Raw genomic sequence first — 26,854 nt, 5'->3', positions numbered from 1 at the left:
GCATCATGACGTGTACACCCACGTTACGTGATCCCCTTTCCTCCCGGTTTCTCTGAGTAGTTTTAATGCTTCCAGAGGTTGGAAAGAAAATGGACTGGATATTCCCAGCAAGATTAAAGACCACAATGACCCCAAAGAAGCTGGGAAGTTTCATGGACTCTTTCACCACTTTGCCACAATGCCTCGCTGTGGGCACAGGGATGATTGGCCTCCCTCTCCTCACCCAGTCTGCTCAGAGCCCTTTTGCACCCAGCTTAAAGATACAGAGTAGGGATGCTTTAGTTTGTCTGAGCAGTACCTAAAAGCTGTGATATTTTACAGCGCCGACTGCTCCAACCTCTTTCTCCTACCCTTTGTCAAATCCAGCACCATCAAACCAAAACCACTTCTGACCATACCTCCACTGCTATCAGTTGCAATAAGAAACACGCAAAGTCACGGAGCTGCATTATTTCATAATTAAACCCGATGTGAAGCCAGAAATGGAGAATATTATTGATACAATGCAATTATTACTGATCCAGTGGTTAAAGAAAGGACTAAAAACTCAGGAATTCCAATCCTTGTGCACTTTGGATCTGTAATGTCTACACCTTAGCTTCTCCACACAGCAGATGAATTACAGATCATTTTCATTATAATCTTTAATAGCATAGTATCATGCAAGGGATATATATGCACCGTATATATATATAATTGATTACAGAGCAGGAAAGGTGACATTCCTAGCAAAAACAAAAACTACAAAAAACCCAAAAGGACAATATATTACATTATATGTCTGTCTGAAGGAACAAAGGACATTTATGAAATTATACTAGTGGAAATATGTAACACCTACTAACCCATTGTCAGAAAATAAACAAGCACAGCTTTTTTTTCAGCATGTTAGTAGCTACACTTCTGCAACAGAGGGAAAAAAAGTATTCCAGGTACTGAAAGATGTTGTTTGTCACAGCCCCCAAATCTAAAGCATTTGGGGACAGCTATAATGTTATCTTGAGTGAACACAGGGCCAACATAATTACGAATAAAGAGGTAAGAAGCAAGGGGAATTGTCTGCATAACTTCACTTGGTAAAATCCTCCCATAGAAGGTGGCAGGTAGGAAACCTGCGTAATAACAAACTTGTCACAACACAAGGCCAACTAACTACAACAATTAGAATTAACATTTTGCTTTTACTGGTTCTCAGGATTCCCCCACTCTGTCCTCCCAGGTTTCACTAGATAAAGTTAAAATTCTATTTATTTAGTGCAATATTTTCCAGTATGTATTTTTCCTGACTGTTGTGTGTCTGCAAGAAGTCTGTCTCCCTCCTTCGTGGGCAATGCTTTAAGACACAGCTATTGAAGTGACAAATCCTTCTCTCAAGGTATCCCGCTGAAAACCCACAATAAATTTTTTGGTTTATCTAGACTTACACCTGTGTCAATAATCCAAACTGGGCCCCAAACAGATCTGTTTTATAACTTATGATTGGAGGAGGTTGCTTTCCCCAGTGACTGCCACGTCCTTCCTTTTGAGTTACTGGAAGGCCTCTCCTCTTGGACTGTGGCTGCACAGCTCTCGAGATGCTGTATTTGTGCATCCCAGCTGGCTCGTCTGCCTCTTCCCCACTGCTTCTGGTCTTCCTGCTCAGTCACTAACTCCAAGACAATCTCCAGCATGTGGATGTCCTCCCAAGCTGCCATCAGACCACAACTGGGGAGGTACTCTAAGGGACTTCACCAGCAATGGAGTTGATCTTCAGGGCTGCCTTCCCCAGTATATGAATTGAGTCAGCACTGCCTCAGCTGGCCTTTAAAACAAAGAGATAGTAATTCTACGTAACAAGCAGATATCCTCTGGGGGAAAAAAAAAAAAAAAAAAAAAAAAAAAAAAAAAAAAGCCACTGTCTAAAGTAGAAAGCTACTTTTGTTCTGTATGTAGGCAGCTTTTAAAATGTTAATTAATATACCTAAAACTGTTGTGTTTTGTTTCAGAAAGGACTTAGATCATAGTAAGGAGTAACAGAGCCCAGATGAGGAACACAGACTAGTTTGGCCTGTAATTTTGTGTCCTTTGGTCTTTTAAGCATTCAGACTGCTTTTCTTGTAAATTGCTCCTGGATACTTTGAAGAGCTCTCTCTTCTAGATGAAGAAAAATACTGGCTAATGAAGTGTTGAGATCCCTATGTAGTGTGAGCAAATCAATGAACCACCTTCCAGCAGTGCAACACTGGGACAAGTGTTCTTACTGCCCCACTTCTCCCCAGCTAGTATTCTTTTTACTTATTCATACTGCTTCCATGTCTTGCAATTGTAATATCTTATACTATTTGAGGATTAATGTGAGCACATGAAAGATTCAGTTTTTGGAAAAAGGCACAAAGGCAAGAAATTACAGTTGAACATACAAACAAAACAGCTTCCAAATTTTAAAACCAGAAATAAAATGGAAAGCCTTATCATAAAAAAAAAAGACAGGGTGAGAAAGGAAGAGGTCGGACCTTATGCTATTCAGATGTTTGGACTGTGTAATACTGTTCCCTCTCCTTCCTTTTAGTCCCACCCAGTGTTCCATATCCCAACTCTCTAGTTCCTAAATCAGCAAACATAAGGGTTTTTTCCTCCATTTTAAATCTGTCCATTCTGAAAATTCTCCCACTTGTTAAAGGCAGCAAACCCTAGGCTGAGAAAACAAAGTGGGAAATATTTGTAAGTAATCTTTTGATGTTCAGTTCAATTTTTGTTCAATTACAAATAATTTGATCTTATCACAAATAAAACTAAAAAAATACAAGCTATACTTGTTTGTTGCAGAAATATATTTATTCTACAAACATATAGAGCATTCTACAACTACATAGACTTCTAAACATATGGACCAGGTCTGAAAGGATTTCTGTTTCTTTTTCCATCTGCAGCATCCTTCCTGTATTCAAACACTTTATTTTGTAGTCTCAAATTATCTGAAAAGTGTAGTACAGCTCTGCATTGAAGGGAGAAAAATGTTTTTAAATATCTTGTGATATTTGCAGATGTGTGTGTCTATATAGACAATTTTTCAAGAAACTCTATCTCTTACTGCATGTGTGTTGGAAAAAGGAAGTATGTGGGCATTTTAACCACATTGAAGTAAGGTGTGAGTTATAGTAATATATCTCTCTGAAATCTTCAGAGGGGTAAAAGTCGTAGACCCACAAAATGGTTTGGGTTGAAACAGAACTTAGAGGTAATCTAGTTCCAAACCCCCTGCCATGAAGAAAGACTCCTTCCTCTAGACCGGATTGCTCAGAGCCCCATCCAACCTGGCCTTGAAACACATCCAGGGATGGAAATCTGTGCAATTTTGTGCAACTTACTCCAGTGGCTCACCACCTTCACAGTAAAGAATTTCTTTCTAAATCAAAAGAAAGAAACATTACATTTTTTTTTTTTAAGTTTGAAGCCCTTCCCTGTTGTCCTTACATGCTCTAGTGAATAGTTTCTCTCCATCTTTCTTGTAGGCTTCCTCCAGTTACTGGAAGGCTGCAATTGGCTTACCCTGAAGCCTTCTCTCTTCCAGGCTAAACAATACCAATTGTCTCAGTCTTTCCTCACAGGAGAGGTGCTTCAGCCCTCTGATCATCTTGGCAGCCCTCTTGAGTCACTCCAGCAGCTCCATGTCCTTTCTGTGCTACGGACCCCAGAGCTGGATGCAGCACTGCAGGTGGGGTCTCTCTCACCAGAGCAGAGCACAGGGGCAGAATCCCCTCGCTCCCCTGCTGCCCACGCAGCTTTTGGTGCAACCCAGGATGAATTTGGCTTTCTGGGCTGGGAGTGCCCAAGGCTGGGTTATGTCCAGCCTCTCATCCACCAGCACCCTCAAGTCCCTCTTGGAGGGGCTGTTCAAAATCTGTTTATCCCCCCAGCCTTATGCATTAGATACAGTGACCTGCACAAACGCTCCACAGAGAGGGAACAGAGTTGGTCAAACACGCCAGTGATGGCTCTTATTTTTGCTGACCGTGTGGTCCACTGGTATTCCCCATTCTGACCTCACTGTACCTCCACACAAGGGAGGAGGCTTCTATACACCCTCATGATTTTACACTTAGGCACTGATGTGTTAGTGTCAGGACTCTATATTGAAGAGCAGAGTTTTCCAAGGTTTTCTCTTTATATGTCAGATCCGAGTATTTGCCATTAATTCTACAATAAAACCTGAACTTAGAATTGTCTATAAAACCAAAGCAGAAAATATGCAGAAAACACAGATCTGCAGCAGGACTGCTAATGAATTTAGCCTGGAGATTGTTTTTCTGTGTGAAGGGCAGAGTAATGATTCTTCACATGAAAATAAATCATACAAGTCTGGTAAGAAAAATAGTTCTGATGAAGAGCAGAAAAATGGAAGTGGTTGAAATGATCTGCATAAAGCAACACCAAAGTGATTTGGTGCAGATCAATAGTGTTGAAGAGAGTTGGGTGACATTTCCCAGAGCAATGAAACATGTGGGACAGGTGATGTTATCATCAATTAGTTTTGGCCAGCATATCAGCTTACTGATTTCAGAAAGCTCTTAGGATTAGGTGGTTGCAACCATTAAATGTTATTATAGAGCCTACTTATTCTTCATATCAAAGTAAAAGAAGAAAATACTTGTTCATACTGAAAGTTAGGGCAAGACACGTGAACAATTGTATTTTCCTTTTGCATTCATCTCTGCACTTCTCTGTATTCTTTTTTTTTTTGGAAAGTACCAAGTGACTTCTGGAAAGTCATGTTTTTTCTAGTAAAAGCAATAAAGTAACAAGAAACCTCTTCAGAGGTTTCCTTAAAAAACAAAAAAACCCACAAGATATCCAGGTGGTCTATTTTCCCCCTTTATTGTACCCCCAATTATTTATACATTTGTATTAAATATCTGGGAGAGCCAGAAAGTGAGAAAAGATCCATCTGGGAATTAAGCTTTTGAGGAGGTGATGCATTTTCTTTGGATGAGTGCTGTGCACACTGCAGTCAGCACTTTAGCAGGAGTGACAGAAGTCAAGTACCTGCCAATATCGGGAGCAGAGAAGGCAGGTCTCACAGGAGCAGGAACCAGGAGTGAAACCATCAGCTCAGTTAGACTCCTGGAATTCCCCTCCAGTAAAAGTTCTCTGACTTTAGGGACACCTTTTCTGTCACTCCTATAATTCCTTTCTTCTTCATCCTGCCAGTCTTCAATATAATGATTGCTTGATTTGTATTTCTTAACAAAGATAGCTGAAAACTTCTCAAACCACGTGACCACCTTGATTCCTCACTTACATGGAGCCAACATGGGTCACGTTTAGATGGTCAGGCTTCTGGAAATTTTCCATCCAAGAAACTTTCCATCTTGGCCCAAACGTGTTGTAGTTTTTATAACATGTTTTGTCGCACCAAAGGTGCTCCTGAGCTAGAAGGGAAGGATGGTAGGAGAGGGACCTCTGCAGCAGCAGCTTTGCTGCTCCAGGAGCAGAGGGGGAAAACAAAACTGGTTGAGGGTGATAACCATTCCCTGGGCTGTCACTGCAGTAGGAGAGGTCTAAGTACTAAGCTCTACCTTGGCAGTGCCTGGAATAAGCATTCCACAGTCCTTCAGAAGGCAAAGGGAAGGCACAGGGCATGGGGTTATTTTGCTGTGAGAAGCAGATTGCTGCCCAAGGCAAATCTCTGCCTACGACTCCAGGCAGTTTTGGGTTATAGCTTCCATCCCACTGCTCTGTATCTGCACCTAAGATTCAGTTGATAAGACTTAATTTCTGCTTACCCATTTTCTAAGTCAGCACTGCATTCCTTGGATTACAGCAGGAGAAATCCAAATTCTATAGACATCTTGATAATATGTGACCTAATATATCCAGATGCCTCAAGGCTAACTGTCCTGTTTCTTCCCATCTATACTTTTGCTTGCTCTAAATCCATTTCTACCTATTTAATCTATGTGTCTGAAACAACCATACTTGTAATTTACTTACTTTTCATAAAAATGCTGATTCTGAGTCTGTGGTTGATTCAAATGGATCACCACCTGGGCTTTTTGAAAGTGATGACGATGGAAGTTGGTGGCTCCACATGTGGTTTTGTCAAAAATAGAAACTGGTAGGGCTTCTTGGTGATGTGTTTTCTCCAAGTGACAAAGCAGTTAAAAAGATGTCTCAACATATTAATTTTCAAGGATATCTCAGACTAAATTCTATTTTAGGTTGTATATATTGACGAAGAGACACATTTCCTACACTTTCACATTTGTTCACACTTTTTTTTTTGTAAGACCTCAGGACCTATTTTTGCTTGGTTTCTGAGGGCAACTAGTTATGGTTCTGTTTGAGAACACTAGGCAAAATAATACTTCACAAAACTCCTGGGTGAAAATTGCTAAAAATTCCACTTACCCACAGTGTTTTTTCTCAAGGAACAAACTCCTTTATACAGGCATTCATTGCTTTCTATGTTTTTTTTTCTGTCATTTCTGAGGATAACCAAGGTCAAACCTATTAATATATTGTATGATATTTCTGAAGAACTGGTAACTATCTACATCTGGGTTGAAGGAGAAGTTTCTGGGTGACCAGAATTTCTGACTCAGTCACACTTTGTGTGATGATGTTGTAGTTTGGGCCAAGACTGCCTTCATAGGGTCCCTAAAGCAGGACTGAGCTCTGTCCGCTGCAAGTTGAAGCCGTTTCGCTGGATGCAGTCACTGGTTGGCCTGGACACCCCTTGGATGCATTCAGCTACAATTGAACTGGGAAGGTAGAAAGCCTAGGAGGGTGGTAGAAAAGACAAGTAGCAGGACCTGAAACTGCTCTCTTCGCATGTTTCTACAGGGGTCTGGACAGGGCTGAGGATTAGGGCTTCCAAGAGGAGCCAAGGCAGCAGAGCAGGCATCAGAATTATCCTTCAAAAGAAGGCAGCAGGTCTTGTTTACATCCTCACCTAGGGCATGTAGCTTTCGCCTTCAGGAAATCACCCATCCTTTGGGTAATTTTCTGAAAACAATGTGGAAATTTGCGAACTGACCACCAAAAATGCTTTGAGAGGAAAGGATTTGTAAGGTTCACAGTGCTTAAGGTCTTTTGGGAGAGGAAGGCAGGACGGGCAAAACATGAGTAACTTTTACCAATTAACAGCACACACTTCATACTTCAGCAGAACGCATCAAAGGCACAACAACAGAGGGATATAAACCTGGCTACAAATACATGAAAATAGTAATCATATTATTAAGAAATGCAAAATTTGCCATCCCTAAGAAGAAACAAAAGTTCTATACCACAGTGAAAAAAGCCAAAACATAAACCCCAAAGAGAGGTGTGAGGTGTGAATATGTCCATACACATGCAGGATTATGCTACAGACATACAAATCTTTGGATTATTTACTGTGACTAAACTAAGTATTAACATATTAAATTGAAAAACAGACTGTTTAAAGGCAAAAAAAAGCTTTTATGAGTGAATTCCACATACTTTTTTTCTCTGAACAAAACATAACCATTCAAAGGACTGTTAACTCACCTACACTTTATCCTACAACACAGACGATCTAATAATCCAACAGAACCTACTCATGATTTATCAGTTCTCACAGCCAGTAGAAATAGGTAAATATTTCTCATTAGAATCCTTAGAATTTACAAAATGTTAAGCTCCAAAATGTACAAACCACACATCTACATGGAAGGAATATTCACACCAACCCAAATAAATTCAAAACCCTGCTAAACAAACCTTACAGTAATACTAGGAGAACAACAAATATTTACCTCCCATTCTCCAAAAGGGCTCATCTTCTCTTTAGTTACTGATTCTAAAATTCCTCCTCAAAATAATTACTGAGCGCCCAAGCTTGCTTCTGTGGAAGGCGATGGATGGCTCTCTGCTAGCTCCAGCAGAGGCCCTAATTGCTTGCCTCTACTAATAAACTAATCTCAGGCACCTGGAACTAGCAGGCTCCATGCCGGGCAGACAGGGCTCAGGTTACCTAAGAAATGCTCCAAATATATTCACACAAATCACTAGCCCTGCAGATGTGCAAATACTGCTTTTGTCATATTGCTGGAGAGATGGACATGTGTTTGCAGGGCTGTAACACATAAAACCTGAAGACGAATTCATTGTGTTCCTTTAATCCCTTCCAGAGGCCAGGTGGGCATTTGGGGAGCCAGATAAGTGTTCTGATTATCCACATTACTCATTGCATAATCCACTTGTCTGTGACCCAGAGTATCAAAAATGCTCACACCATAAATATGTACGTGGCTGGAAAAAATATATGTATTACATGAGTGCCCATTGTCTGTAAAATAAAACCTAATCAGGAAGTTAGCCTAAAACTTTGACTAAAATCTAAACAAGTTTAAACTTTGCTGATGTCTACAGTTTGTAATATTACAGTTAAAGGATCTGGATGCCACTAGAGGATGTAAGCCATGGTGAAAGCCTTATGAGACAAACTCTCCTACTTTTAACAAATTTTAAAAGATTGTCACAGGCAAACATTTTCTGTGTCCTCAGAAATTAAAGCAGGTGTCAAGCAATTTCCATGGAACCTTCCACAAATTTCTTCTCCTTCCCCGAACAGATTATGTTGATAAACATGTGACAAACACAGTATGTGTCTGGTTTCTGGTTTCATTTGAGGAGGGGAGAATGATATAAACAGGACAACTTTGACTTGAAAATGGAAGAGAGAAAGAATATCCTGTATTCTTGGTCTCCAACAAATCGCTGAAATAGATGTCTGGTTTAGATGATTTTCACACAGGTTGATTAGTATTTAAAAAAAAAAAAAAAAAATTATCTTGATTTGTTCATCTGTATGAAAAATATTGTTTCTATTGACTACATAGACACAAATACAAAATCATTTTAGAAACAAAGAGAGGAACATCTTCCAAAGTCATCTATGTTTTGTGATGTTACAGACTTTTTTTCTTCTTCTTCAAGACACTGTAAAAAAAACCAAACCCACAAAACAAACAGCTCAGAAAAAAAAAAAAAACCAAAACAAAAACAACAACAACAACAAAAAAAACCCAGCAAAATAAACAAACAAACAAAAACAAGCAAAAAACCCACTTAAATTGAATTTTTTAGATCAGAGACCTGGAATGATTATATTTTAGGTATTGACTGAATGGCAAACCTAGAGCTTCACTAAAAAAAAAAAAAAGCACAGATATTGCAAAACTGAAGTTCAGGTCTGGAAGTAAAAAAAAAAAAAAAAAAAAGTTAGGGACTGTATTTAAAAGAAGGGAAATAGTTCAATGACTCTAAACAAAGTTTTAAAACAAAGATTTAAACAAATTTTAAAATCTCTTTTTGCTTACTCATAGTTTTTTTCTTCATTTAGTCACTTATGACAAGGTCCCAGGTGATTCATCTTTCCCACGACCTTATGTCTTTTCACTGAAGTAGTGACCCTAGATATTAATGTGGGTTTTGAGGCTGCTTTTTAAAGCATTTATTCTCATTTCAGCTGTTATTGATGAGCACTCCTTTGCATAAAAGCTTCTTTTATTACATGCAGGGTAGACATTCTCACATCCCATGAGCTGCCAATTTATTTTGCAGCGCGTGATGGGCTGGGGTACTCCCACCTGCCTTCCCACACAGCCTGAACTCAGCTTCACCTCTCTGAGCAGCCAGCAATCTTTCCTTGACCAAGCCAGGCCTCCAAGCTGCTGACCCAAGCAACCACACACAGCAATGATAATTGTTAGTAGGTTTATTTAAAAAAAAAAAAAAAAAAGAAAAAAAGCCAAATGTGTATATATATATTCCTGCATATACACATATTAAGCCCATGTGAGGATAAACAGAGCCTGCAGTTGTAAGTCACAAGTGTGAATTTCAACTGAATTTAAGTGGTTTGAAAATATTTCTCTTGCATCCACTTTTGGTTGAGGTTCTGGGACTGCAGGCTCAGAAAAAAGAAAAACAGAAAGAAAAGGGTTTGAGAAGCAATCCTACTCTGTGGAGCGAGCCAGGTTCCCACTGGCTTCACAGGGTTTTAGCCTTTGTCATGTCAGCAAAAGTGGCCATCTGTTGACAAAAACAGAAGAGAAAATATTTTCTACTCTGTTACAGTCTTTTCACACCTGCCTATTTCCCTGAAGTGTTTGCCTCTGCCTACAGCCAGCAGCAGTTATGACAAAAAAAGATGGTTCCTAAGTGAGATCTCACATAACAATTCCTGAATTTCTAAATGATTTGTGAAAACTTATCTGCAAATCATTGCTACTTTCCAGGGAGCTCTGGGAACTGAGTTAACTGTAGAAACTTGACTCACAGTTGCTCAGAGCGTTTCGTACTGAGCAGTAAGAACATCACTTTTCACTGTCAGTGCTGTGGGAAAATTTAATTTCTATTTGTGTAGGGTCATAAAATGCATGTTCTAACATCATATTGTGTATTCAACATATTAGAAAAATTTTGTCTTTTTTAAGCCTTTGCATGTGAAGCTGTCTTTCCTGTCAGGGAGAACTGACAGGTTGCCTGCCATCACCTACTCTCCAGCCAAGTCAGTAGCCCACACTGTCAGTGTGAAAACATCTGTTGAATGGATTTATTGAGTCGGTCTTAGGTGCAAGTTGGGGGGTGGGGGTGCCCACTGTTTATTACAGTCCTGACCTAATGAACTTAATTTGTTGACATGTTTCCCTCAGTGTTTTACTTGATCCCATCTCACATTTCTTTCTACTGTGCTGTTTTCTTGGAAACAGGAGTTCCTGGCACATCAGCATGTCCACCAATTGCAAATCTACCAGGCTCAGATGGCTACAGTTGGCATGGCAGGATCAGATAAACATCGACCACTTTCCAGAACCCCATCTTCCCCCGCTGACTCCACGTTAACTCACCCAGACATGGACCAGCCCAGCCAGCATGTCTACACAACTGGTAGGATTCCCTAAAGGCTGCTTTTAATAGGCAGGGCAAATGCATTTGTTCATGTGGGATCAACAGACTTAAATGCCTCAAATACCTCCTGCAGCAATGTGTTCAGTTTTAGCCCTATTGCTCCTCTGGTTTATGATGCTATACTGGCACCAACTCAATCAGTGCAGCTGATAAATCACAGGGTTAATATTCACACAGTCATAAATTATTATCATTGACTGGCTCTGGCAATACAGAAACAGGTGCATTTTTGGTGCCTTTAAGTCATTTATAGCTTTTTCTTTCATTTCCCTGTTCTCTGGTTCTTTTCTTTGTGTTCTCATTGCCTGTTTTGTAAAGAGACCACCAATAAGTTGAAGAAAGACCACCAACAAGGAAGAAAACTGTGATGTAATTCTCAATGTCTTCATTTGGCAAAATCAGTCTCTGCTTCAATATCTCTTTCTCTACAGAAAAAGCAAAGTTGTAGGCATGATTAAGTCATGTTGGCTACAACTTCAGTGTCATTCAACAGTTGTGTGGAGTCTACAGAGGCAGTTTTTTTGCATTCCAGTTGCTGAGAGAGCATGGGCTGTCCAAAGCAATGTGATTAGAACCTCAAAAATATTTAGTCAAAAGAGGGAAAATGACAACAGAAACCTCATTTCTTATTGTGGGTAATCTAACCTTGCAGGAGTGTCCATCTTTTTAAAAGCCTGAATGTTGGTATTACATTAGAACATGGTCAGAAGTGAAGATTCACATTGTGCACAAAGAAAAATAAAAGGAGGAGAAATAAATACTAGCAGTTACTATTTAGGTAGGTTTCTGTCAGAAGTCTATTTCCATCACCTGGCAGAACTTCCCATGCTTGGAAAGTTTGCATCTTTTCAGGCCACGACCATGGAATTATGCCAGATGGAGTCCTTAATGGGCACTGTATGTAACTGTGTGAGACAGTGTGCTCTCCCATCTTTCCAATTAGAATGTGAATTTGGAAAGCAAAAATGTATTATTATTTCTGGATAACAAACATTTGGGTTGTACAGAAACAAATATACTAATTCACTTTCCATGAGTTTCTCCAAAAAGAACAAATGCCTATAGACAGGATTCTTAAACCAGACCACTGTATTTCTAGTTGAGTTCATAGAGTCCCCAAAACACTGTAAACTCATTCTAAGATTTGCAGAGCACACTGTCTGTAGGCTTCAATGTTCCTTTCAAAAATCTGCAGTTCTACTGAAAAAGTTGAATGGGTGTAAAACCTGCTGCTTCAGCCTGATTGCTAAGGTTTACTGACACCTCCTTTTATAATCCTCAGTGAGGGGAGCAGGGTCAAGGGGGTTACATAGATCTGTGGACTTGTGGCATTAGTGGAACTAATCAAGAAAGAAAGTGTGAAGTTGAGATGGAAAAATAAGAGAAGGAATGAAATTATGTATGGCAAACACTGAATGGAGACGGTGATGGGAACGGGACATCCTTGGCATAAAGGGCTCAAGATGTGACACAAAGAAACCTGATAGGTTCGGCAATGGAAATGCAGACCGACAGATTAGGCAGAGTTGAAATTCACCCTTTTAGCAAAGCATTGCTACATGAACACCAGTGGAAACAGAGAGAGGAAGAGAGGAAGAGAGGAAAGAAAGAAAGAAGGCAGGAAGGAAGGCAGGAAGGAAGGAATGCAGGAAAGGAAGGCAGGAAGGCCTGCTTATTGCGACAGAGTGTCAGTCCTTCACTGAATTCCTTTTTCAAAATATGAAACATGGTTTTTTTAAATCCTTGTTTCTTGTGTTATTGAATCTTTTTTCCCCCTCCACTGCTCATTCAAGATAATAATTTCTACTCATTACTAAAAAAAAATAAAATCATCCTATTTTCATCTGACCTACAACTTTATGCTTCTGCTTCTCCATCTCTGTTTTGTACCCTCAACTCTTTTATATCCTCTAGGTACTGGCTGAACCTGCTAGCAAGATGTATCTGTGCTAATAGCCAGTACTCCCTGGCTGATTGACCAGGTCTCACAAAGCACATAGCTCTGCATTCACAGTTAAGCCTTTCCTTTCTGCTTAAAGAAATCTCTTCCCCTGACATGTGTCTAGGCTTACAGACTTACACATGTAACCTTTATAACTCCAGTTTTTGAGTACATCAAAAATAGGAGTATTTTTTAATGTTATGAGATTGATAACTTTGGAGTGACAATGAACAGAAATTGTGCAACATCAACAGTTCTAATACAGTTTCTGTGAAAAAAAAAACAAACCAAACAATCTGTGTGGTATTAACATATGGGATATTATGGTATAGAATGACTATATCTGTGCATACTATTTCCTGGATCTGGATGGTGCCCTAGCACTTATTCACTGATCACTTGAAAGAAAGAAACTCAGACCCAGTTTTTATTTATTCTTATATGGCTTTTAGAAAATCCTTTAGGATTAAAGTCCTGAGGACTGTGGTCTGATCACAGTGCGGCCCTGTTCTGAACAGAGTTGGACTGCAAATCTCTGCAGGTCCCTGACAACTTGAGATACCCTATGGTTCTGTGATTTTCTCCCTTAAGAGAGCACAAGATGCAACCAGCCATTGTCCACAGCAGTTGCAATACTACCATTTGTCAAAGCATGAAAGGAAGGAATGGGTGCATGGACAGGGAGAAAATTCTAGTCCACTATAAAGCAAGGACAAATTCAGACTCTAGAAATTGATGTAATAACATGTCCCTGCCTTGAGTTATTATTTACTGTTAGGGATTTTTTTTCCCTCCTATTTAAAGACAATATATTCTTGGAAGAAAAAAAAAAGTTAGGAGGAAAACAGTTGTAGGAGATTATTCCAGGGGCATCAAATTGAGGTTGTATTTTTGTGAGTCACTAGCAAAATGCTTTTAGCCAAATATCTGAAGGGAATCAGAACAGTGATTGTTGTGAGAGTTAAGCAATATATACACAGTATATGCACAAGATAATGAGTTAAAGGTGGAAAAAAAAAAAAAAAACTCCACGTAATTTTCATTTAGGCAGTTTACAGAATATTTGACATTATTTAGTTCAGATTTTTTGTTGGAATAATTTATTAGATATTCTTCCCTTGGGTTTTCTTATTGGTACTATTGTTCCAATTAATCTTCTTCAATGCACACTGTTAGCCAATGATGTTTAGGTCTCTTGTTCTCCCCTCTGTTTAAAATATTATTAAAAGAAATTGACTTGAATAAAGTATTTTGGAAATGAGTGTTAGGGAGTCCCCACCAGGAAAATCTTGGTTTTACTGACTTAAGGCAAATTCAGTTTCTTTTGTCCTGTGTCCCCTATCATTATATGGTTCAGTGGTGGCACCATTCCCATCTGTCTTCAGGGCCACATTCTGACCTCAGTAATATTGGTGTAAATCCAGAATAAATCCACCAGTCTCAGTGGAGCTGCTCCGATTTACACAAGGAATCCGAGAGCAGAATCTGGCTGTAGGCATTTGTTTTGCAGAGACAGAATAACCATCTTTTATTAATATTTAACAGCAGTCTGCAATTGAAAACAGTTGTCTCCCTCTCTCTCTTCTCTCTTTTTTTTTTTTTTTTTTTTTTTTTTTCCACGGGGTGGGGAGATTATTGGCTGAATCCTGTTAGGGAAATCCTACAGGCTATTTTTAGCAGTAAGCTCTACTGCTGCATTCTGGTATTGTACAAAGCACATGTGCTGTATGACCAGCCACACATCTGAATCACTTGCACATCCTAAATCAATTTAAATGCTTGCAATAAATGAAAACATATATTTCAGTCTTTTCTTAAGTCAATTAATCCTCCTAGAAACAAATTTTACACTCCATGGTGTGAATATCTTGGTATTTAAAAGTTTGGAGCAGATGCTCCTGCCATGTAACACCGACCTGACCTTATTAAATTGATTTTTGATTCAGACAAAAAACTCACATACAATAAAACTGTATTTTTAGTTCTATTCTATTTCTGGAAAAGTGCTAATGAAAGGAAGTTTATGTCAACCAGAGGAGGCATCCTGAATACACAGTTTCAGTGTTTCACTTCAAAATTGCAACCCTGATGCAGGTAATTAAAAGTGTCATTATTACGCCCGACTCTGTATAACAAAAACATAGTAATATGCTTTTTATTTAGTAATGTTATTTATATTACCTGCTATTTGGACTATTCAAGTAAGAAGAATAAAAAATAAATTGAAAGAATGGCAGGCAGAAGATACTTTCAACATTCAGCTATTTTTTTCGTAATGTTTAATGAGCATTTCTATTCAAATCCGTTCGATATAACAGCCTATTCTATCTGAAAGCTTCTGAAAGTCCTGATGCCTGTACAGCATATAAACAGCCTCCCTGTTGGTCAGGGGGATGGGAGGAAATGTTTTCTTATCTATTGATATAATGGCCACTGCCAAACTAGACAAGCTGAGTAGGCAACAGACTGTAGAAGTTAAAACTGTGAGCGCCAAGAAAAGGAAAGTGAGGTATGTGAGCATGCACTTATCTGTGTGAATACTTCCAAGTAACTTCCAAGACCTGATGACAGAGCAGCGAAGAACTGCAGAGAAAGGAAATTATTAACTGCTTTGACAATGCCAGCAGATATTTTAAGCTGCATTAGCTAATTAGCTCCAGGTTCTCACTGGTTCTTTTTTTCTTTAAAAGAAAACAGAAAAAGAAAGTAAATACAAAAATTTATTGCTAATGAATTATTATGTTTGCTACATAATCATTTAGCATAAACTTAGTCACACTTCAGTTAGGTATTATGTTTGTGTTCTTCTTACCCTTAACATAAGTGTATTATCATTTTGGCTTAAATACCAAGATCCCAAAGGATTAGTTCTAAAGTGAATGAGCTAAGAAATATGGCAGCATAAATATTTCTAGAGCAGCATAACTTTTGGCTGGCTTCTAACTGAATTATCTCAGAACCTTGACTATGAATCACCCACGATGTATACAGGCTCCTATTCAGAAGAGCTTTTAAAGACTTTATTGATGTTCAATACCCTTTAGAGAACTTTGTTAAATAAGGGTGTTATTGAGCATTTTGTTTAATCTGGACTTTAATTTTTTACTTTCTTAACTGGCTGACCTTTCAGTAGCAGGCTATCACAATTTTCCCAGAATGGTGTTGGCATCTCCAGTAGTGGTGGCACATAAGAAAGATGTTTTGAATGCCAAGAATTGGAGCTTGAAGAAATTGTTAATTTGAGTCCCTTTCAACTGTAAGGGAAGGAAAAAAAGTCAAACGTTTCCAAATGAAAATGGTCCACATAGGGGTAAGGAAAATAATTTTTGTTCCAGACATGTCTAGGAGAAATGCAAAGAACGAGTAAATACAGAAAATCATTTTTCAGTGTTTCAGACTTGGTTTGAAAGCCTTGAAAATTGAATTTAGCTTGAGCCTACTCACTAAAATTTCTTTTACTCCCAATACACAGCTACAGAGCAATGTGATATTGATAGCTTTTTTTGCATAAAGCTGTTCTGTCCTTGCATAAATGACCATAGAAAATTCAAAAGGTACCTTGCACTTGCAGTCAAACAACAAGATTTGATCCTAATTGAGTAGTGGGTGGAACTTTTCTTTTTAATGAAAAAGGACTCTGGCTGCCACTGTTTCAACTCTTTGAAACATTCATTTGATATGCTTTGAGATCTGGAATTAATATAGTATTAGTTAAGCAGTAAAACTTCAGAGTGCCATTGCCATTTCATAATTTATTTTTAAAGGTTTCTCTAAATCATATTCTTTACCCTTTTATACATAACATTTTTTTGTATATAGGTTAACAGTTTTAACTACTCACTAGAGAATGAGAAAACAAGTGATTGAGTAATGACATTTTTTTTCTAGCTATAAAATCTTTCAAAAGACATCACCCAATTCTCCTTCTTCTTTATAGTTAATTGTATTTTTTAATATAATTTCTTGCAAATTAATCTTTGCTTTATTGGTATCACAAGATTCACCTCATAAATCAAAATTCAGAGTCTTACAAAGGAAAAAGAAATTTGGGTCCAGAGAAGGGCAACAAAGCTGGTAAAGGGTCTTGAGAGTGACTTCTGAGGAGCATCTGACTGAGCTGGGGGTGTTTAACCTAGAGAAAAGGAGACTTTATTGCTCTCTACAACTGCCTGAAAAGAGGGTGTAGCCAGGTGGGGATTGGTCTCTTGTCCCAGACAAACAGCAACAGGACAGGAGGACATGGCCTTAGGCTGTGTCAGGGGAGGTTCAGGTTCAGGTTGGACATCAGGAGAATTTCTTCCCAGGAAGGGTTGTCAGGCATTGGAATGGCCTTCCCAGGGAGGCAGTGGAGTGACAATCCCAGGAGATCTTCAAGAAACAACTGTTCATGGCACTCAGTGGTCTGGTCTAATTGACAAGGCGGAGATAGGTCTAAGATTGGGCTCAATGATATCAGAAGTCTTTTTCAACCTAAATGATTCAGTGAGACTTTCATCTTGCTGTAATTATCAAATAAACTCTAGTTTTGCTAAGGTATGCGTGGCAGTATAACCTGGATTTGTTTAATTTTTTTCTTACTGTGCTGTCTTTGTGCTGAAGGTGTTGCGTATGACAGTCTGATGCTGAAGCACCAGTGCATGTGTGGGAACTATGCTAATCACCCTGAACACGCTGGAAGAATCCAAAGCATCTGGTCAAGGCTGCAAGAAACTGGGTTGCTAAACAAGTGTGAGGTAATTAAAAAATTAGACCAGATACTTAACTTGTTAAAGTAAATAGCAAAGTTATTAACTCCTAAACCTGTCTTCTGTAAGAAGAGAGTAGTTTGCTTTAGGAATTATTTGGTCTTAACTAATAATATTAAAATAATGCATCATAGGAAAGCACACTTCCCAATTAGAAAATGAAGGATTACATAGTGTCATGCATCCACATGCATCAGAATATAAACCCCAGACATGATTATTTCTCACCTTTATAAAGGAATGTAGACAAGTAGTAGTCAAACAGTAAGTGCAGTCCTCCCAGTAGCATGGTTCTTAACTTTTTCAAGCAGCTAAGGATTTTACTTCTGTAGCATAGAACATTTTTTTAAATATAAAGTGTTTGTATCACTCCATAAGCATATTGTATCTTGTCTTTATTCAGACTTTAAAGTCTGTTTTCATAGCATGCTCCTTTACCTGGTATACAAAAGGTCCCATGTGAAGCCCCAGGACATTCAAGAACAATCATCTAGGCAATAGCAAATTTGTAATTTCTATGATTTCCCTCAAAAAAATGCATAATAAACAATGCTTGAATCAAATTTGGTCTGTGAGGCTCATATATGATTTGGGCTAGTAAAAAGTAGCTTTGTCTTACCATGCCCTGCTTCCTGTGAGTTGTGCAGCACTGTCAACTTCTGCAGAAGCCTGTGGCAATCACAGTTGTTTACTGCACTGCAGCACAAGTTAACAAAGTTCAGCAAAAATTTGCTATGTTTTGCAGGTTCCCAACATTTCCCGGCCGCTCATGTTCTGTTTAATTAGTTTTCTTTATATTCTTATGTTTTTTCAAACCCAAAGGAATTCAGTTGATCACTTTGAGTAGTGATTGTTGCCAAAGGCTTTCTGTAGGTAGCTCAGCATTCTGGTCAGTGAGCTATTGCAAGCACTGTAAATGGATTTGTTGTATACACTCATCTAACTAGATGGCAGCACTCTAACAGGCTAATTCCTATTTTCTTAGCTTAGATAAATTTTTCAGTGTTCAAGAAGACTTTCTTTCAGCAAGGCCCTTAAGGCCACCTATCACAAGTGGTTTCATTGGGGAATCACGTACTTCAAGTTACACGTGCAGCTGAGTGCTTTACTCAAATAAAGCCTGGTTACCTTCTTGACTCAGGAATCTGTTTTATAAAGAAAAGACAAAAGAGAGAAAATAAATAAAATGCAGTGTGCTACTATGTACTGCTGTCTTCACCTAACAAACAGCTGTTGCTGAACAGTAAATTGTGTGGCTCTGTAAAAGGTGTAAAATGAAAAAGTGGTATATAGTAGTTTGAGATACATGCAGTCTAAGAGTTTCCTGGAAGATCTGAAGTTTCCTCCTGCAATTCTAAAATTTCAAAACCTGAAACACAGCCTCTTAGGTCTTGCATAATGGAGTGAGAGGGCGAGAGAAGAAAAAGTCACTCCATGTTGAAATGCACTCAGCTAATTTTGACCTCAACTGTGTGCTTTGAGGTGAGGCTGGAATGTGAAATGAGCTGTCAAAATGTAAACCCTGATGGTAAAACTAAGGAGTCTCAGTGTGAAACTGAGTGTGTGCATAGATCTGGTGTTTATCAAGATCCTCTTATGTAGATAGAGACAATTATATTTGGTGATGCGATCTGTTCTTTGTTTCACTAAATTATCTAGCATGTGCCTGACATCAAACGAGTGCTTAAAACTGCTCACTTCCCAAAATAAGAAAGGCAATGGTGATACACTTAATTGGTGCTCCGTTTCTTTAGAAAGTCATCCTTCAGCTGAACAGATAACTTGTGCCACTAAAGGAGTGGATTATTGCATTATCCAAGATATAAAAACCCACCATCAAGCTACTTTCTGGAATATACCACACCAAGAGTGCATAATAAAAGGATCATGGGCAACTGCACTGTCACTTCTGCTGAATTCTGAATGCCCCCCCATGGACACTACCGTTTCTTAATAGAATTTCTCAACATAATTTCCCATATTTTTTGTCAGAAGGAGTGGGGAGATCACTGGTCAGGTTTTGCCACATGCATTACCTCATATGCCAAGTCTAAAAGGGCAGGTTAGCAACAGCAATCTGCAGCAGCCACTCAGGAAATCCTCTGCAGTTACCAGTGAACTTTTTCCCTCTCTAACTAAAACAGTAGTCCCACAGGAGGGCTGCAGTCCCACTCTTTGTCTGATAAGGAGTTTTAGGATTGAAACTAGTTCAGTCAGAGGTAGCTTTTTTTTTTTTTAATATTGCACTTGTATGTGTCCTTGGGAACAGGCTTGTTTAGGGGGCTCTCCCTGTTTTCACAATCTAACAAGAAACCCTTACGAAAATGAACAAATTATTTCTCTATGACCCTTGTTATCTATAACAGGAAGCTTTACGTGGTTCCTAAATCCTTTAGGGTGGATTAACTGCTCTCACACAGCTCAGGTCTTTGGCAATAGAGAGGTGACTGGCTGAGTGTACCGACAGTCAGTATCTCTAACTCGGCACAGGATGATGAAAATTATATAGACTTTCATAGATTAATCTAGATAGACTAATCTAAGCTTAATGTATTGCCTTTATATATATATATCTATATCTTAATCATGCTGACCCCATTTCTTTTTAAAATCAAACTTGGTAAAATCATAACAAGGTTTGAATGGGGTACACAAGCCGTGTATTTGCTATAAAATAAAATATGTCTGAAACTGTTTTCTACCCTTGCAGCCAACTGGCATGGAAAGGCCCATGTTCATACTACCAGGAATGCTTCCTGGCCCATGCCAGTGACCAAACCATGTCTGGGAGTTGTTGGGAGAATGCTAGCTGCTGCTCAGCCAACACAGTATGAAGGACCACTTTAGCAATTGAATAGTACAGATGATTGTGTTACTCTGCCTGGGAATGTTTCCTGGCACTACTTAGTTTACTGCTGCAGACATAGCCAGGAGGACTTGCTTTTCCAGACTGTATTTTGTCTTTCTAGCAATAGATATTTGTGCTCTAGAATTATTGAAGCAACAGTTTGGAAGACTTTTGCTAAACCAAAAAAAGTAGATTTAGCTTTCAGATTATTTTTTAAAATCATATCTTACTTCCAAACAGAGAGATTAATTCACCCACTGGATTCCTCACAACAAGGGAAAAAATACATTTAGACAATTGTCAGTCACTGAGAGCCAGATTTAGGAAACCAGTCCCTGACTGAGTTCAGGGAAGGAGAGTGGAGTAATTCACACACATCCACATCTACACATGCATCCATAATGAACTTTTTTACAGTCCTGGTTTATATGTATTGGAAAAAACAAAATTAATACACAATATTTTTGCACTAGTTTCAAAGATTTAGGTATGTTGTTGAAATGCCTGCTTGGTGCTTGTTAAAGGCTGACAGATAGAGAACAGACAGTTACCAAATGCAGACAGGGGCAGCTAAAAGATGCAGAGAAGGGCATAAAACCCTCCACTCTATCTATCTATCTATCTATCTATCTATCTATCTATCTATCTATCTATCTATCTATCTATCTATCTATATTTTAACAATTTTTCCTTTGGTAAAGAGCAATGCCTCACTGCCCTACCTTTGGGACAATAAAAGGACTGAATTATGGTAGGGATGTCTACTTTCCACTTGTTCTAGGGAGAGGAAGTATTCAAATAACTCCTTTGGGGCTGTAATTTATGCACACACAAGTGACATCAGGCTAAAGTGATCAGCACACTTTCAGAAGAGAAAGAAAATGTAGCCATGGTTCTTTTTTGTGTCCCCACCTTTACTTTCTGTAGGGACTGTGGTCCAGCAACACTTTTCTTTTCAGCCTAAAATTTGTTCTGAATTTTGGTAGTTTTCTGGATTAGACATCTTATACCTCCTGCTATCCACAACTCATGGACTGAAGGAGAGAGAAGGAAAGAATTTAAAGCTGAGTCTGCCAAATCACATAAACGGGAATATTTGAAAAATTCCACTCTTTGAACCTCAATTTACCATTAAACATAAAATAATGCAGGAAAAGTTAGTCTTTTTTAAAGAGCAAAAATATTTAGCGTGTTTAGCATTCTAAATCTCTCTAATCTCTCTAAATCACTCTAAATCTTAAGTGTTAGGTATTAGATGACCGAAACATGTGAGGAGAATAAATGCATCTCTATGTGGGTGCACATGCATCAGAGGTGTGCTTGAAATTCCCACATGGTGGAGAGAGAGCAAGCAATGTGAGTAGACTGACTGGTACAAGAAATCTTATCTCAGTAGTTTTGAAAACAAGAGAAAATTTAGTAACTATGAGAAATCTCAGGAAGGCAGGAAAAAAATCTGAAGAGCTTGTTTACAGACTCGATAGCCTAAGGAAATTTCATACAAAAAGCTGCAGCAATGGACGCATTGCACTGAGAGACCTGAGCGAGAAATATCCTTAACCTGTGTCACAATTCATGTTAGTTTAGCAGAGCAAAAGAGGCAGTGTCACCTTTGTCCTTTTGAATCTCTCTCTGTGCATGTTTGCTGACAGTCTAACCAAAATCTTCAGGTTAATAGAGGTTGTCTGTGTGAAAATTTAATCGTGTCTTTGAAACAGAGGACCAGACTTTGACCTTAAATTCTGTGAAAGGTGAAAGCATTTTCCCATTGTGGGCACAAAGGATTTCTAGTTCTAGACTGATTTTTTTAAGCACACAGGTGCAAGTACTTTGCTTTCCCGAGATTTATAAACGTTTCTGTTGATGAGGGAACTGCATATGTCAGGGGACAAGCACAACACACAAACTGGCATATGCATTAGAAAAGGTTGACTTGCCTTCTACTAAGGATATAGTAGATGGGTGGATGTCTTGTTCAAATTCTCCAGAATGAAACAAGTACTGTTCATTTGTTCTCCTATGCTAGTTCTCCTTTTTGTTGGCTTTATACCAGTTTTCTGCTCCATTTTATGGTTTTTGATGCTACCATGGTCAAAGAAAATTAAGAAAGACACTTAAAAAAAAAAAAGGCTAAAAGTGTAGGTGTAAATTTATGCAAATGCCTGTGTTCTGTTGTCTGATAACTCATGCTAGTAAGAGCCAAAAGTGATCACTTTGCATAACTGAAGTTACATGGGAGACTCCGGCAACAGACTTAGCACGTATGCTTGTGTAGATCTGCTAAATCCTGACATCAGTGAGTGAGAACTATTCTTATTACAGGTAATTCTTAATGCACTTTTCCTCCGCGCAGAGCCTTAGATAATTGGGATCGATATGTAGTGATACTGCAAGGACGGGATGAAAGGAACATGAAATGAGGAGTTGGGAATGCAGAAACAGCACAGACAAATGCACTGTTTACCTTCCCTTTTCTCCTGGCATCTACAGTGTAAGATGTGTTACACCTTGCTGCCGTTAGAGCTGGAGAAGCCATGGAGAAAGAGCAGCTCTGGGCTCTGCCAGTGCAGCTGATTGCTGCACTCCAAGGACCTCGGTGTGGGGAGCTGCCTGGTGCGGGGTGTCCTCCTCAGTGCTACTTGATTTCTGTACCAAACTGGTTTCTGCATAACCTGCTTCTACCCTGGATAATTTGAATGGTGACACTGGGTAGGAGGTATATTGTTGGCAAAATATTTTGGGAGACCACTTCCAGACCAGATATCACAGAGCACCCCATTATAAATATAATGGCTAGCTGTGTGGTTTTTTATAGTTAAAGGGATATGGCATTCCATTTAACAACACTTGAAAAAAAGTGAGACAATTAACTGTCTTAAACATGTCTGAGAGCTTTTGTACACCTTGTAGAAAATATGTGACCAGAGAGTGAATATTTTGCTCAAGGTTCTTCGACACGTCCTTCATAAAATTCCTCTTTACTTTTCTTATACATTTATTTTACCTGTCTTAAAAGCCAGACTCCCTTCCCAGTTTTCCCGTGGAGAATTGGGTATATACATTTTAAAGCCTCTTGTTAGAAACATGGACCTTAATGAGAATGGATGAAGGAATAAATGTTACTAGTCACCTCACTTGTGAAGAAAAATATTTTATCTGACCCAGAAGAACCATTACAGAGTTTACTGACTCCATGAAGTAACATAATGTGCTGCTTTTGATTGTGCAACTGTGTGTTAAAAGGATGTGAGTGCACTGCTACAAATTCTCATGTGAGACTGGGAGAGGCTTGAAGAAATTAGAGATGAAAAAGGGTTTATTAAGTCATTTAGTTCTTGGATCATTCCCTAAAATGTTCTTTCCACTGCTGTGTCTAGTCAAGTTTTAAACATTGCAAGAAATAGGGCTTCCACCATTTCCCTGAGGGGGAGCTTGTTCCACAGTCATCTAGCTCTAACTCTTAGGATATTTTTCCTGATTAGTCAGAAAAAATTCCCACTGCTTAACTTAATATAAATTGTGCATGGTTCTTCTGACCCCCCCCATCCCCCAGGCATCTCCTCTTTTCTGTAGTGCACATTTTCTTTAATATTCATAATGTTGCTTTCCTCTCCAAGTGCAGAGGTTGGTGCTTTCCAATGTGTCTGACAAGGTGTTGGATACAATAAGAATTTAACCTCCAAGAAAATTAGAACTAAATGCATTTCTGTAACAGGTAGATCAGTCTAATTGAAAATAGAGTAGTCTATTTAGATAACTGCTGCACCTGTGTATCTGTAGACCTTGAGAGTCAGACAGATTCAGTCTAAGCTGTGAGAGAGCTGGCCCTTGGTGTTCATTAGGACCAGGTCTGCAAATAGGGTCTGAGACTTTAAAATCAAGATGCTTTCTCTTCACTTTATCCAATATCAACTGGAAAGATGATCTTGGGGACAGAACTTTGTTGACAGTGCTGTTTATTATGCCCAATCCTGAACAAAATCTGATTCATGTTGCTATATCTGCAAAGGCTGTGCAGCACTAACCAAAACAGAGAAAGAAATATTTTTTATGATATGCTGTAACTCCAAATACACACAAGGAGCAATATGTCAAATAAGAAAGTGTTAGTTTTATCCTTCCTTTCCTATCTTTCTTCCTTCCTAAACTGATTTGTAGAAAGATGTCCCAAATTTTTTACATCTGGTTTTGGGGCAAGTACAGGTTGGAGATCCAGTTAAAGAGACAAACTTCATTTACAAAAATGTAAGAAAGTAAGTCATCATGTGTAACAGCAAAAATATTAATCACATGATCACAGGTGTATGTATTGATATTGGTCACACATGAAAAATTTAAAAACATACATGGATATGCTACTAAAGCATTAAAAGTTTAATTTTCTTTTTTCCCCTGTCTCTCCTCACTGTGATCATATTCCTCCTAGCAGCATAAATCACAAGTGCTAGTAATGACGCAAAAACCATTACAAACACATCTGCAGCTTCCAGGTGTGAATAAGTTTTTGCTCTCTAAATCAGGATTTTTTTCTAGCTAGATTTCTTACTTAAGAAATATTTCATCTTTTGGTTTGCATCTCATAATATATTTTGTAGAAAAGAGGCAGAATCTTTTTCTTTTATGTAAACCCCTGTATTAAGATAACTCTCCTAAGGCTTAAGTGAAGCATTTTGTGATAAAGCACACACGCATTTGTTTTTCATATAGCATTACTTTAATAAACAAATCAGTGTCACATTCCTGCATGACGCAATTTCAACCCATTATTAATCATACTAAATGTTATTTCGGACCTTTACTTTTTTTTTTTCTTTCCTACCTAAATATTGTCAGTGGAATATTGTAGGCCTCTGCTGTTTTCTTTCAGCGAATTCGAGGTCGAAAAGCCAGTCTGGAGGAAATACAGCTGGTTCACTCTGAACATCATTCACTGCTGTATGGCACCAGCCCACTGAACAGACAGAAGCTGGACCCCAGGAAACTCCTAGGTCTGTACAGGCCTCTATTCTACTGAGAACAGCACATTCCAGCACTGTCATTAGTCATAGCTGGTGTCAGTTTAAAACACTTGGCAAGCACTGTGACAAAAATTCACTTTTTCCAAATGCATTGCTATGTGCAAGGAGAATGTTACAATGGAAGCCAAATATAGATTAGTAAAATACACCGGCTGGAAAGCAGCGATACAAGTTTTTCCTCCTTTGCTTCAAAAATCATCAGTGTTAACCTTTCACTGTAACTTGTTCTCCATTGGAGGTCAGTGGCAACTTTGAACACAGTTGGTTTTCTACCTCCTTGTATTCTTTGATTTGAAATCAGGAATTTAAGATGCACTTGCTTGTCAGAATTGTTTGTTTGCTGTTCTCATTTGCTTTATTTCAACTATTTCAGCCACTCTGCAGATACTATGGCTAAGTATTGCTGATAAGTGAACTTTATTTTAATGCCTTCTCATTATGGTATCTTTCTGAACAATATGGGAGAAAATACATTAGCATATTAAATGCACCTATGGTTGTACAGAAGAGCAGAAAACTGGCAGATTTTTCACGTAAAGTATCTTCATGCACAGCCAATACTCAGTGTATGTCTTTTATAACACAAAATAAGGATTAAAATGAGCTCTGCCATTAGTTTATCATGAAGCAGGTCTACTTGTCAGAAACACACAAAAAACTAGTGCATTTTGGAAATAATCTGTGAGTGGAATCCTGCCTTTTATGTCCCAGCACACTGGATGCAACACTCTAATTCTCAGTTATTTTTCATAACTCCTCTTCTAAGATGTGGAGCTTTTCCTAAATGTAATCAAATCTAACCCAAACAGAAATAACATCAGCATCAAAAGAAATTGCTGCCACAATTCTAGTAATACATAGCAATTATTTTGCATTGTAAACTTATGCTGTTTCTTCTGTAAGGCAGACTGTTGCTTCAGGAAGTCCTAAGATCATAATGTTATACAGGTTTATACTTTTCTTAGCCAACCAACATCAAAACTGAAAAATATTTACAGTATAATAGATTCTTAGGAGCTTGAATTTCTAAGTAGGAAATCCTCCTTTAAAAAAAAAAAAAAAAAAAAAAAAAAAAAAAAAAAAAAAAAAAAAGGGTGTTTCAAGAAAAAGTTCTAAATGCCTGCAAAATTAAATTGGAAACATTTTTATTTGATTTGATCAGCATTTTTAAATTGTTCCTTTTTGAGACAGTCAAACATTTCATTTAAATTTTGTTGTGTATAAATAAAATTAAATTAATTTTATTTTTTACATTATTTAATATAACATACATTGATGTAAAACATTATTCCAGTTTTGGATCTCAGTGGTTGAGCAGCCCCTGGGATGCAGTGTGCAGTTTCGGATACAGGGTTAAGAAGGAAGGACCTAACTGTGTTTC

At 38.3% G+C, this 26,854-nt stretch overlaps 1 protein-coding gene across 16 annotated transcripts in view; it reads left to right on the top strand.

Annotated features, from left to right (window-relative positions):
* The window catches only part of HDAC9 (histone deacetylase 9), a 466,388-nt gene that overhangs the window by 300,663 nt on the left and 138,871 nt on the right, over positions 1-26,854 (top strand). For all 16 annotated transcript variants that reach the window (XM_040083672.2, XM_040084440.2, XM_040084792.2 and 13 more), the window contains 3 exons: positions 10,722-10,899; positions 17,462-17,595; positions 25,323-25,443. In XM_040083672.2, the coding sequence (XP_039939606.1) occupies positions 10,722-10,899; positions 17,462-17,595; positions 25,323-25,443 (433 nt within the window). The remainder of the gene's footprint in view (positions 1-10,721; positions 10,900-17,461; positions 17,596-25,322; positions 25,444-26,854) is intronic.

This window comes from Hirundo rustica, chromosome 1 (assembly GCF_015227805.2).
Source record: "Hirundo rustica isolate bHirRus1 chromosome 1, bHirRus1.pri.v3, whole genome shotgun sequence".
Taxonomy (NCBI): Eukaryota; Metazoa; Chordata; class Aves; order Passeriformes; family Hirundinidae; genus Hirundo; species Hirundo rustica.
This window is presented reverse-complemented; position numbering and strand designations above follow the sequence as displayed.